The 14,479-nt window shown below is 40.1% G+C and overlaps 1 protein-coding gene across 7 annotated transcripts in view; it reads right to left on the bottom strand.

The window, feature by feature from the left end:
• The window catches only part of ARID5B (AT-rich interaction domain 5B), a 124,136-nt gene that overhangs the window by 25,840 nt on the left and 83,817 nt on the right, over positions 1-14,479 (bottom strand). For 6 of the 7 annotated variants that reach the window (XM_080402752.1, XM_080402749.1, XM_080402754.1 and 3 more), the window contains 3 exons: positions 13,443-13,555; positions 6,753-6,957; positions 4,349-4,401 (listed from right to left, as the gene is read on the bottom strand). In XM_080402752.1, the coding sequence (XP_080258878.1) occupies positions 4,349-4,401; positions 6,753-6,957; positions 13,443-13,555 (371 nt within the window). The remainder of the gene's footprint in view (positions 1-4,348; positions 4,402-6,752; positions 6,958-13,442; positions 13,556-14,479) is intronic. The other variant, XM_080402753.1, reaches the window with a different exon arrangement.

Raw genomic sequence — 14,479 nt, 5'->3', positions numbered from 1 at the left:
CTCACTGGAAGCCAGGTGCTTTGAAAACCTGTGTGACGTCTTTCCCAACTAGCAGAATTTTGAGTTAAGCAAGAGACTGGTCTGCCCAGGGACCTGAGAGCAGATCTGATCTGGTTTCTTTAAGCACAGTATTAGGCAGTGACTGGTACTCATGAACAACCAAATAAAAGCAACAATCTTATCTATTAGAGGTCTGTTTATACACATGCTTTTAATGGTGTCTTCTGCTCTGAGACATTTTAAGGTCTTCTGCACTGCAATCCTAGCTCCCAGCTCTCTTCCTCATGGAAAGGCTTCTTGCGTATTTTGTGCTGCAAATATAATGGGTGATTTTCTTGTCATGGTATGTGACGTTCACAATGCTCTTCAAAACAAGAGCTCTGGGTATCAGCTCTGTATGAAACAAGCGCAGGTAGCTTTGCATTCCACTGATATATCAGTTTCTTCAGGCCTGCCCAGACACAGGACTGCTGTACATGTCAATCATTAATTTTTAAAAACTACAGCACTTTATTGTTGCTTCCAAGAGGCAGCAACTAAATGGGATCCCACCAACCTCTGGCAAAATTTAAGCTGCTACATACCAAATGCTAAGCTCCACCTAATTTTCTTTTTACCCTTTATCTTTCTAAGACATCTCCCAGGTAGAGTCCATATAGCACCACAGCCTTCTGCAAACATGCCAAGGAACTCCTTTTGTGTTGACTCAAAAGGAAAAATGCCACTTCATGACTTGCCAAGGACAACTCTTTAAGTAAGTCCTGGAAGTTTCACATCTATCGACATCTGCACCTTTTTATTCACTTGACTTAGGGTGACTGAGAAAATTCCAAGCAATGGTTGTTAAATACCACTGCAGCTGAGTCCCCTAGAACATGACATTATTTTGTATTTCATCCAGAGTTTTGGGGACATTTTTAATCATTCATACTGTGAAGGCCTGCTACAGAAAGTGCTTTCCAATGCACTCTCCTATTATTAGTAACAAAGACGCTCATTTCATGTGTCTTTGTTCAAGAGAAACGTGATCCCACCAATTCCAAAGAGACACCTTCACCTGTTAAGGACTTAAACCAATTTGTATGGGTTGCTATTTTTATTAAGCCTGTATTACATAAGTCCAACAAAAAGTACATGGGCATGTGGTATTACACAGTTATAGATGACAACTAACTAAGAATTAGTAATCAAACAGATAACAGACAGATGAGAAATAACCCTCACAAGTACTCTCACTGGAGAGCCCTTAAATGTGACATATGACACACAATCATGACGATACTGCTAGATATCCTGTATGTACAGGTAATACTCTCTGTCAGGCCTCACTGGATCCATTCCAGCCCCTGATACATGACAATAAAGGACAGCCAGACAGATGGCTAAGAAAGTTGTTCTCTGCATCTCAAATCCAATCCCTGGCTGTTTTCATGCACTTTTAGATCCTTAGCCAAGATGACCGGACTCAGAGGTGTTGCACTGTTTTGGGACTCTGGGCAGAAGCTGGAAAACACCATACATAATCTGTGCTTATTTCTCAAAGATGTTTTTAAAGCCCCATCAAAGCAACTATATATGGACAAGGTGGACAGGGCGGAGGATGAAACTGGCTATGGGCTGACTATCATTGTTCTGCCAAACACAAGGATGTAAAGTTTGCAACTGGTTTAACTGGGAAGGCTTCTACACTTATTAGTAAAAAACTAGTCATCTGACCACTCTAAGTTCCCATATGTGATTTTAACCAGTCTTTTGTTTCCTGTTTGTAAAATGGCTGTCACAGGCTGAAGCCAAGTATCAACTCCTAAATATTTTTTCTTTACAATATTTCCAAGAGAAGACCAATTTCTATCTCAATGCACAAACCAGAACTTGTGAAATTTTCAAACAAGTTAAAGATGATGAAGCCCTATTCAAGTCAGAAGGAAGGTTCCATATAGATAAATGTGTATTAATCAGGGTATATCTGAGAAAGCCTTTGCTCTGCATGTGACTTATCATCATCAATATATTGGCACTGTGCATGTGAATGGTGGATTCTGGTTGTTATTGAATTAAGCACTCCAAGTTTCTACATCTAAGCAGTCCTGCCTAAGATTCCGGAACTGATACTGAGGTCCATGCCACCCCAGTCATCCACTGCCTTGTTAAAAAATGAAACATGAATCAAACACAAAAGCCTCTCAGCAATGCTCACCATGATAAAATACATACTAACAAATGCAGCTTGGCAAACTCAATGAATATCAACTGGCCATAAAATAATAAAAAATCAGGGTGTGCACAGGTCAAAGTATTGCAACAGCTATTGGTTTAACATTCAGGGAAAAATCAGTAAAGCAAAGGCAGACCCATTACTGAGAATGAGATCGTTAACAGAAGAGAATGAGGTCAGGAAAACTCATGCTCCATGTACAACTAAAATCACATCAGAATGGTCCTCCCAACTTCTGCTCTTCTGCAGAGAGCATAGACGCCACCCACATCATAAAAACAGGATCAGGCCCATCTCTTCAGCCAGAGTCACTCTCAAACCAAAGCTGGGCTCCCAGGTATGTCAGAGGGGTGAACTGTAGCTTGCCTTAGCATTTACTGACCAGCAAGGAATTGCTTAGTTTCTTCCTTATGAAGAATAAGCATCCCTGGTACATTTTCTTTAAAGGTGACAAATGCCCCTGAACAAAAGAGGACATCTGTCACTAAGAAAAGGACAGGAGCTTTGAGACAAGGGTGGACTGATGTTACTCTGGATGACATTCTTACGTATGGGATCCTTCCCCTCTGGTCCTCTCATGTTTCTGCTACTGCTGGTAGACCTGTCTCTCTGGCCTCATGTTCGCAAACTCATCATCCTATCCCTGCTCTGTCCCAGGCACAAAGGTTCACCTTCTCCAGCATCACTAAATCTATCCCTCTCCGTCTCATTCTGGCACTAAAACTCAGCTCTCCCCAGCAAGCCACCACTGTGGCATCCCTGCTTCTGCACTCAGTCCCTTCAAGCTGATCTGAAACGTTGCTGTGACAGTTGCCCGCCTCCCAAGCACTCTGACCACGCCACTCTCCTTTCAATCCCCCTCCCAGCCTTCCCTTGTGCTCTGGATAAAGTTCAAGATTTTAGCCCTCATTTTCATTGCATTTTACAACTCATGGCAATTACTCTTGGTGCATAATTGCTGTAACGATCTGTCTATGGTAGCTATTCATTCATTCATACATACCCATGAGCACACCTACGCACACCCCTGTACATAAGCATGGTATGTGCTGATTAATGAAAGATAGAGGAACAACAAAAGCCAAATCAAGCACGTATTTCTGTTGAGAATGTTAGATTTCATATTTCACAAAATCCCAGCCACACCCATGCTAATCAGCCCGCGCTGCTGATTTACAGAACAATATGTTTTATTGTATGGAAGGAAAACAGTGAGTATTGTATTTTGGTTCAAATGACTTTCAGTTTCTTGATAGTGCATTTCTTCTTGTCATTTCTCTACAGCACAGATATGTCCCAGATTACTTCGTAAACAAAGCAAAAATAATTTCTTTCATCCAACTGTGGCAGGAACTGAACAACTTAATCTGATCATTGTGTGCAAAGAAAATATTTCCAATGACGACATCTTCCTATGTCAATTGGTTTTTATTACAGATGTCATCTTGATGTGCCATATTAATGCAGCTCTTTCTTCTCATTTCAAGATTTTAATCTAAGTTTGTTGCTCTAATATTTTATTGCTTCAAAATACATGCTGTAAAATCCATGGCCATCACATTTTCCTGTGAGCTAAAAATAAACTGCTCTTGTCAGATATGGTTAGCTGACAAAAAGTGTCAGAGACTTTTCTGAATTACTTTGATAACTTCCTGTTTATGTGGTACTGACCCTTGTCTAATAAAGATCTTTTACACTTGGAATAAGAGAAGATACTGCAGCATACTATTCCTTAATGGACAATACTGATTACTTCTGAAAGCCTTTAATACATTTCCCATATTAGACATGAACAGATGTCAGGGATGTTGCCAAGTGAAATTTCTTTTATGCAATCTTGGCTTGTTGTACAATAATAGCCCTTTCTCAACATGGGAAAAAATTACAGACCCAACTAATTTCCTTGACAGGGAAGAGTTACATATGTTTTCCACTTGTAGTTTTTACGACAAGTTTACAATTTTGCCAAACCTGGAACTAATTGGGACTGTTTCCAAAAAATGGTCCAATAAACCCACAATGTGTACAGCTAGCCTAAAATGCAGCAAATGATTGTTTGCTTTTACATTTTTTTTTCTAACAGGGAAAAGTTAGATTGCACAATTATTTCATTTAAGTTACTTAAACACTTACTGTTTCATATCCTCCCAGTTTTTGAGCAGCTTGAAACATAGTCCAAAGGTTAACTGTTAGAGGGACAATAAGTATTTAGATAAGCATTGCATTAGCCAACATATTTCAAAGAAATGTAAATTAAACAGTTTAAAAAAAAAGAAAAATAGAGAAAAAAAGCTCACAGCCCCTGAAAAAGCTCCTGTGAAACATTTTCCAAAGAGGTATTTACATAATCTGAAGAGTAAATATTAGCCCATACTATATATATTTTTTTAATTACATATAAGAGAACACACTTAAATTCCCTAACAGGACTGGAAAAATACACTGAGACAAAGGTAATGGGCTCATATGACTTCACTGATAAGTATGGTATAATGACTGTAGCATGTTTCCATAACTTTGATAATAAAAATTACTCATTGGGAAGAATGTCGCTTTTAATTATTTGTTTAATACTGATCTCGTTAGCAAGCAAGCATGAACCACACACTGGCTCACAGAGCAAAGCCTATTGATTAAACAACAATATCCAATATTAACTGCAGCTCAGATAATGGCCTCCTTAATCAATAAACAATAAGCTGCGTTCTAATGGGTCCTGCATGAATGAACCCAGAGGGAGCACAAATGAGAATTACCATAATAATTATGGTATGGGTGGTTGTGCCTCGCCCATACCTGTGGGGCCATAGGAAGTGAGGGAACTCAATTCAAAAGATGTGCTGGGAGATGCTTGCTACTTCCTGCAGACCTCCTCCCCTCTCATGTGCTTTTCATCCTGGCCCACTGTCCCATAGGGCCACTGCTTGCTGCTGGTATATCACTTCATTTTATTTTATTTTATTTTATTATTTTATTTAATCTTGCTTGCTAGAAGAAAACCTGATGTCTTAGCTCTATGAAACGTGTATGCCGTATTCCACCAACAGTGACTCCCCATGGACATACTACAAATACTTCAGGCCAGACTCAGCAATAACGCTGTGGACCACGGAGGACGGGATCTCTTCTTCCACAGGGGGATGCTCTGTTGTAGTGTACATATTGCTTCTTCCCATTAACTGATTTATATTGGCAATGTTTGCACAAGTCTTGCTGGACAAATACAGAGCCCCTTCCTGCAAACATTTCTGCTCTTCTCAGCATACTTACTCTTGGCATTTAAGTATTTGCCGGATCAGGCCCCTAATTTATAATGAATGTCAGGCAACTTTCAGTGTATTTCAGCTAAATGTTAGCAGAGGGCCCAACCCCCACTGGGGAATTTTAGAAATACTACTTTAGCTTGTCTTTCAAGCCCACCCTGTCCCCACGCTTGAGGGAGTGCAGAATAAAACAGGGGGAAAAAAACAGTCCTCACTTCAACACAAAACATTCTGAAAGCCTCATTGAACCTTGTACTGTTTCAATGCTATCAAGAGCTTTGCTTAGGCTTTGATTTAATCTGAATCAATGCATAATGTAACGAAGCTGTTCATAGTACATTAATTTTACTTCCATTTCAAGCAGCCAGTTTTCAGACAAACACTGTAATCATTCGGAGTTATATAAGTTTATAATGGCTGCTGGAGGCCTGTTGCAATCAGTGCCAATTGCTATTAGGTATGTAAATTGTTATGTAAAACATACAGGTTTGACATTCTTCATCAAAATAACACATGGTTTTAATCTGGGAGATAAATTAGAGTAAATAATATTTCAATCCATGGAGTTTTCCCTTTAAGGAAATAAAGTATCATTCAATCTATAGATAAGGAGGAAAAATACTCCCATTTACAGCTTTTGTTGGAAACTCTGAAAGATCTACATTGCGCTGCAATATTTATGTAAAATTTAGTTACAACTGTATCTTCTCCACCTACAATTGCTTTACAGATTGTGGCACTACAAACCGTACATGCCAAAGCAATTCTAAACATTGCATTCTGTATTAAACAGATAGTCTGGTTTTATATTCTCCAAAGTCAGTAATTTATTAACTATAAACACTTTTGGGGGCTTAAAAATATGATCCCTTTTGTGCCTTTCTTGACCACCGTTAAATGTCTTCCTTTAATATTTGTCCTTTCATAAAGAACATCTGGGCACAATAAAGATACGTCATATTATTAACTCAGAAGAAAGGCATTACAGACGCTGCAGATTTACAAAACAGAAAACTAGAGAGTTTTCAACATGCCTATTTCTAGTCATAATCAGCGGATTTAAACCTATAAATATCCGGCAGCAACTACCCCAGAAGGAAGAGATGCAAATCTAGGCATATGACAGAGAAATGCCTGGACTGAAAAATGTGTAGATATAAACATGGTCCCCCCATCCATAAGGCTTTAAAATAGGCTTCATGTGCAAATGCTTTCTCCAGAGAAGCCAAACCATTCTAAAATGTCAACAAGAAAGTGAGAAAAAGGATACTTACTCTGCTTAAAACCTAAATAGGGTATTCGTTCAATTGGTGTTTTCCTTTCTTTCATATATTTATAAAGAGCCACAAGGAAAGCCTGCTCATCAGCTCTGCATTCTTCACCTATGGCAATCTTTGATTTATCCTCACTTGAGCCTTTTTTACAGTTGCTGTTGTTACTCTTGGGTTTGGGCAAAGCTGACTTAGCCTCACATTTTACCTGGGAAAAGAAAAAATGTCATATCAGATCTGGGTAATCTTTAATTTTCACTTAAGGAATAAATAACCTCTCCTAGCAGAATGGATTGTTGAAAAAATGAAGGCCAAACCATGCAACTGTGTTTGAGGGGAAACAAAGGAAGCTATTTATAGAGCTAAATGTCTTGTTCTGAATCTTAGTCACAACATTTTTAAATAGCCACATCTTTAAATCATTATAACCCATTGGTAATGCTCTCCAGATCTGCATTTTTATGACTATACATTGCTATGTCACAGACAGCTCCCATCTCTCACATACACTTGCTATTAGCAAGTCTAATAATAACCTTCATTCCAGGATTGACACTGAGCATTGTCAACTCCCGTAGACAACCCTTGGAGCTGAGGGTGCTCAGCCCCTTCCAGGAATGCTCAGCAGCCAGCTCTGAAACGACACATTTTTCTCTCCTTTGGCCCACCAAAATAGATGCAAACCTTGGCAAGGTTTACCCAGGCAGAGCTCTCAGCGCACGAGCGGAGGTTCTGCTGTAGCATGGACTTAAGTCAAGTGAGTTTGAGCATCTGCTTAGCACAGCCCTAAGTATTTAGCGAAAGGAAGAGGCTGGTAGCCGGAGCCTTTCCTGGTAGACACCAGCAGCCCCAATGCACAAGTCTCAGAGCTCCAGGCCTCCCACTGGCCTCCTTGGCAGACGTGTGCCAGTCAGGAAGTCAACAAACTGGAACCACTTTACCTCTCTCATCAGTATTCAAACATGGGGAAAAATATCCAGTGAGATCGGTTTAATCCTGCAGTCCTCCTGAAGATAATCCTCTCATCGAACCAAGCAAATTACAACTCAGGCATTGCCATAATTTATGTATACCAAAAAAAAAAAAAAAAAGAGCAGAAACTTGCGAACTGATGTTTATAAGCTCTCCGTGACCAAGATGGGATTGATACATTTCCAGTGAAATACTGGAAGTCCTCTAAATACAAGGTCGTAGTGATGGTTACGTGTAGTTTGGATTTGTACTGCCCCTTCAATGCTTTTGAGTGCTGTGAGAAGCCTCCTGGCAGCTCCATATCCTATCCAAGAGATGTCCTTTGTGCTCCCAGAGGGATCAGGGAGACTGTAAGAGCCCGATTTTGGTATTTTAGGAGGAAAGCAGAAGAGAGCAGGCTACCTTGCTGAACAGGAAGGCAGGAGCTCTTGGTCAAGTAAACCACTGGCTCTCCTTCACTCTCCTTACTTTTAAACCAGGTGCTTCCTGGGTACTTGTTGACATTTTGGAAGTAAAGTGCTATGAAGAGCATTAAATAAGTGCTTGTAAACAAACAACAAACATATCAAAGACTACGATATGCTTATTTTACCTCAATAAAGCTACCCTATACTTCAGGCTCAGGGAAAGCACACTCCTCCAGGGTGTTAACCTCGCAGAAAGCACTGACTTAAGGGTAGCTGCCTCCATAATTTTCCACTGACACTGGACAAAGCAACACGAGCTCCTAACCAGAGGGGAAAAGTGACCACAATTTTCCAAGGTAATCGATGCTGCTGAAAAGTCTCCCTGTTGGAAACTGCAGAGTACAGGCTCGCTCCTCCCAGGCAGTGCAGCAGGGACTAGGAAATGGACCTTCCTGTGGGATTTTTCTTGATCACTTGCTGCTGAAGTGTATCTGCTGTACTGCTTGATAGTCTCTGGTTGCACGGTTCAAAGAGATACCATTTTCCTACGGTACAAGACCCTATGTTTTGTCTTTTAGTAATAGATACGCTTGTTGACTAAAGTGCTGTAAAGATCCTGGGTTTCATCCAAAACTCAATGGAGCTAATGGGATTTTTTTCCTATTAAATGAACTTTGGATTTCCTCATCCACTTTTCAGTTCAGAGCTGTAATCCCTTGACTTTTTTACTTCGGCTCCTCACAAAATTATTTAACAGCTTCCCCTTATAAAGCTTAGATTACATTGTCATAGTTTTCAATGCTATACCAAAGACTGGGTTAGCAGTCCCAATATGAACCCATGATTTCAATAAATTTAGATTTTTAATTTGAGCTGCAAATCTGTTGCAAGCTATAACATGGAACATATTCACTGGACCTGGGAAAAAAAAATTCAGTTTTGTCACCCACTTGCTAGGTAAAGTCAATCTATCAATCTTCTTAACGGATTTTCTTTTTCAAACTGAACAATTCAGAACTATGTTTGCAAAGACAGCCTGGGCATGAATGCTAAATGAAATCAAAGCTCACTGCTATGCAAGCAAACTAATGGCAAGGGATGTTAACTCCCAAGAAGACAAAAAGAAACAAAGAAAGTAACATTAAAAAAGCCATCAGGAGTGAGAAAAACCCGTGTTACACACAACCTCCTTCTCTCCAGTGTACAGAGAAGCGAGGTCAAAGTGCCTGTGGAACTCAAAAGTGCCAAAATGCAATGGATGGACTCCAAGCAGCGTCAGGTTCAGCAAAGCTTTGATGAAGGCTGCAGTGCTTCATCTGCTCAGCGTTCAAGGCACAAGCCTCACTTTTGGAACCTCCCTACCATCTGACAGGAGGTACAGATGAATGACAAATTATTAACAAGAACCAAAAGGGCCAAATGCCATGCTGGGTAACACCGGTGTAAATCCAGCATAAGTGTATCAAAGTCACTGACAGCAATGCCAGATTTTCACCAGGCACCACAAATTGCCCTTCTCTCTCAAAACCTGATTTTGAATCTTCCTAGAGGGCAAAGATCTGGAGGAAGGTCCTGAACGTGGAGTTTTGCTTGGCTCTGCTCGCTTTTCTGGCCTGCTCAAAAAGCCTGAATGACTCCGTTACAAAGGGAGAGTTCAGTTTCCACAGGAGGAGTTAAAGCTCTTTCATTGTAGCCTCAGTGCGAGTCATGTAACACTTCCAAAATGAAACGGAGGGCTAAGGCCCTGACAGGCAACCCAGCATCACAGCATGGATAGGCTGAGGTGTACTGCGATGGCCTCTGGGAACATCTGACCGCCTCCCACTGTGTATTCCATCAGAAGCATGTGATCCATGACCAAACGGCTGGTGAACACACACCCGTGTGTTTGTCTTCTCCTGCCAGAGGTCACACACAACACAGACCGCTACAGATCTGCACTTTAAAGTTTCAATCAGATCATGGCGGAGGTGCTCGGAATAAATCTCCAGGTCTGACAGCATGCCAGGCCACCTGTGGCCACAGGAAAAGCACATCCTGGCAACTTTTAAACTATTTTCCCAGATCTTGCTGTACAAATGAAGTGAGAGATTTACTTCAGCATTTGCACTAGGAGATGTAACGAGCAGATTCATTTGGGGACAATTTTCATGTCTAACACGTTAATCCTTTCAGCTCTTTGAAATGGTCAGATCAGCTAGTTTTAGAAAGCCTTACAGTGCATTTCTGCATACTTTGAACGGGAATGCTCTTTGGCTGCATGAAGCAGGTCCGATGAGGGTCACGCTGGAGCCTGCAAGACCCAAAAGCCTGTCCAGCACTGATGACATGTGAAGTATGAAAGCCTCCAGAGTCCTGGGAGCATTCAGAGAGAAGAGCCTGATATATGCCTCTCCAGGAGAGCTGATCCTGCCCCAGTAGATGGCCTCATATTCCTGTGATTTTTACATTCCCAGCCTGGGAGGGAACACCTGTGGGATCTTCCCCAGGAGGTACCAAAATGCATGCAGTGACCAGCAAGGAGATCAAAAGCAAGAAGTGGTACATGGAAGATCCATTTCCCTTGGCAGCACCTGCAGGTCCAGGACCACATCATCTTTCCTGTTATCACACTATTTTTAACAAGCCACTTACACTGGAATTTAGTCAGAGCTGCTCCTACTCAACCAAACGCTCTTTGTGTCAGGGAACAGTAAAAGCCTACAATCAATCTGCTGATGGTTCAAGGTAAACATGCCACAAGACACCTAAGTTGTAAGAAGGAACAAAGCTCTCTAGACGTCGGCAGCCGAGAACATGAAATTCAGCAAGTCATTATAACCATGCGGCTTGTGTTTGTCTTGCCAGGCTCAAAACCATAGTTTCAAAAACATAGAATGTCACTCCTGCCACTTCCCGACCCAAACCATACAAGCACTGCGTTTCCGTCAGAGCTGTCACCCCACCACCCGAGAAATGAGGCTGCTGCCAGGCACTGGGTGCCATGATCTGACGATGAAGGCACAACTTCTGGTCAAAAGGGATTTTAGCTGGAACAGGAATATGACCAGGATCACTGCAAATTGTTTTAGCATCTGACACAAGTGGATTTGTCCTGTTTACACTAGCAGTGTTCAACCCTGCTCTCCATGATCCCATTGTCAGCACTAGTCAAGAGATGGAGCACGGACAGAGGAAGAAAACTGATGGTGAAGCCCAACATGGGGCCTAAGATGATGACTTAACATCCCACCTGTTCCCAACCATGAGAAGACAGTAGGTGGACCCCTCTTCCCCAATACATTTCCCCTCCTTCCCCAGAAACCCATAGGCAGGGTCTGTATAAAGTGCAATACAACTGCTGTAGAGGGCTTCTGATTCACTGTCCTCCTCTTATTGAAGTATAGCCACAGCCCTGAGACACACAGATTGATGTGAAGAGCCACAGCGAAGTCAGTGTGACTATATGCAAGGACATATCACGAGCGTGTCTATTATTTATAATGAAATTAAGCTGGCCAAGATAATTAATGCTATTAATATCTGCACAATGATGAGCACAGTATGACTAGATAAATAGAGAGAATTACTTCTTATCTGAAATATCCTCCCATTTGAGTAGTAGAGTGAACCCAAATATAAACAGAGAGGATAAACAATTTGGCATGAAGTGTTACTGTTGTTTCAAATTATCTAATACCTATGTATCAGGTGCTGATGAGGCAAAACTACTTGTGCTACAGTCCAGGGTGCTGTGACAACACCGTCCATGCCACAGTTTGTTGGTAACATTTTAACATGAAAAATGGCTTGGGGGAAGGGGGAATTGAGGCAAATTGAGACATTTTCACACCGCGGATTTTGCACGTTCTTCCACAGAGCAAAAACATTCAGGCAAACTCTATAGTATCTGGCAGGACCCCGCAACTCAACACACCAGGCTCCAACGCCTTTTACCATGCCTGTCTAATACGATAGTACAGACTCCAACTGAGCACAATAGGGCACAAAAAGAAGAGAAACAGTGACTTAAGGGCAGAGCTTCATCATGAACTTCAGCCTCTTTTATCGTCATCAACAGAAGGCACAATTTTAACTGAACTCCTAGGGAGGAGGAGGATGAGGTGGAATTTAATTTGCCTTCCTATGAGAAACTGAGAGCAGAACACTTCCACTTGACCTCTTTAACCTCCTAATCTCCCAGGACATTCACTGTGTACAACAATACCAACACAAATGGATCTATAGATTCACTGTATTTCCTAAAGAGATGGTCACAACAATGGAAGCGTTTTTCAGATACACATCCATCTAATTTATTGAAACAATGGATTCAGGAGGAGTCGGCCTAAAACTTCAGTCTATGCAAACCTGTTTAGCTGTTTAGCTCAAAAGTATCACAGTGACAAAGTTTTGCCTCAGATAAAAATCGACAAGTACTGCTCTAAGTAATTTCCCATCTTTGCATTTTACAGTTTCAAATTAAATCATCTTGAAAGGAGCCATTTGTGCTGCTTTTTTTTTTTAAGAGAAAACCAAATTCCTATTTAAAACCTCTCAGACAACATAGAAAATAGGATATAAATTACACTACAGAAGCTCCATTTTAAAATATTTTAAGGAAAAGATACAAACCCATAAATATCTAAAAGATTAAGTCTATAAACACAAATCAGTGATCCGATTTTTACTTGCAGTATGGGCTAAGCACTGCAGCACATACAGAAGACTCTGTAAAAGCATGCACTATTCAACAAACCCTGGAACACACAGCTCAGCACTAAGTTTTAAAGAAACAGTCCAGAATTTATTTTTTTTTAAGATTTCATACTGAATTTCTGCCTTTATCTTTTTTTTTTTCCTAATTTAAAATAAGTTGAGATTTAACATCAGGGTAATGTCGTTTGTGTGTGCTTCTTAGAAACCATTACTAAAGGGGCTCTTGTTTCATAGTCTGTTTATCTTCAAACTTATATTTAGAAGTACATTGTAACAGGGTGAGCTGCTCCCAGGTTTATTTTTAATTCTAAGATACTGTCACAAACTATGTTTGTGTGTCACAGAATGTGAAAACTAACACTAGATGCCAAGAAAGCTTAAGCACTACCAGTTACCAAAAAGCTGATAGCATTAGGTTGTTAGGTGATTATAGTTGCTGGTAACTTTGAACACAGACATGATTTAAAGTGAAGAACAAAACTGTTGAAAAAAATACATTAATCTCTCCAAGAAAATAAGTTACATTCTAAATTTGAAACAGCATGCTGGGAAACAAAGGCAGGGCTGTACCTAAAAAAGGAGAGTGTACTGAAAAGAGTATTATTAAGTGATTTACCTTGGCAACAGCTTTGCTTTCAGAATTATTGTTGGAATCCTTAATGCCATTTAATGAATCTCTTCTCTGTGGGCAAGGCTTCTTTTTGCGCGGTCTGCCTTTAAGATTTGGCGCTGAAAATTAATGGAGAACAACTTGAGCACATTGTCTTATACTAGATTCTTAACAGCTGAAAGCATAATAAATAATTCCACTACAATCAGTCACAGAAATGTACACATCTGTCTACAGTAAATGCTTATTACGAGATTCCCATCCTCCATGGGTTACATCTTGACACACTATAAGTTTCTATAGACTATCCCCCAAGGCAAATCTATTCTTCTTTCACATAACTAATTAATATAAAGTCAAACACTGGTCTCGGAAGGACTTGGAGAGAAAGCACAAATATTTCTCCATGGTACAAAAAAGAAGAAACTAGAATATTAATAGGTAACTTTGCATTAATCAGCCTGCTGCATTTATTATTTCTAATCTTCAAGTAAGAGTACTAACTACTATTTCCAACTTTGGGAAACATCTGGTTTTGGAAATGTTCTAAAATATTGAAACTCCTTACAGCTCCAAGAAATGTTTATATATGCTGTCATTCTTGTCAAAGTTCTTCTAAAAAAGTTAAATAATAAAAAAAAAAATACCCGAGTCCTGAAATGGATCAAAAAAACCCCTTAACAACTAGTTCTGGAAGTTGACAAGTACTGAAATAAGTGATTGATTGTTTCATAAGGGTTACACACTACACATATAAATTAACATGAATCACTTTCAGTTTTGTCCAATCTTAAGATAAAACAGCTCTGAAATAACACAGTGACTAAATCCTAACCGTGCTGAGCCATATGTAGAACGGGAGATGGATCATCATAAAAAATATCAGACTCATCTTTCAATAGCAGTATTACAATATAAATTATGATCACATATAGAAATAATAGATGAAGCAGATGTTTGCTCATTATTATGTGTCCTGCCTGCTTTCAGATTTAAAAATCAGCCTTTGACTACTATGGTAACATTTAAAATGATAAACAATC

Source organism: Falco punctatus, assembly GCF_963210335.1.
Source record: "Falco punctatus genome assembly, chromosome: 9".
Taxonomy (NCBI): domain Eukaryota; kingdom Metazoa; phylum Chordata; class Aves; order Falconiformes; family Falconidae; genus Falco; species Falco punctatus.
The sequence above is the reverse complement of the archived record's forward strand: the minus strand, read 5'-3'. Positions and strand labels throughout refer to the sequence as shown.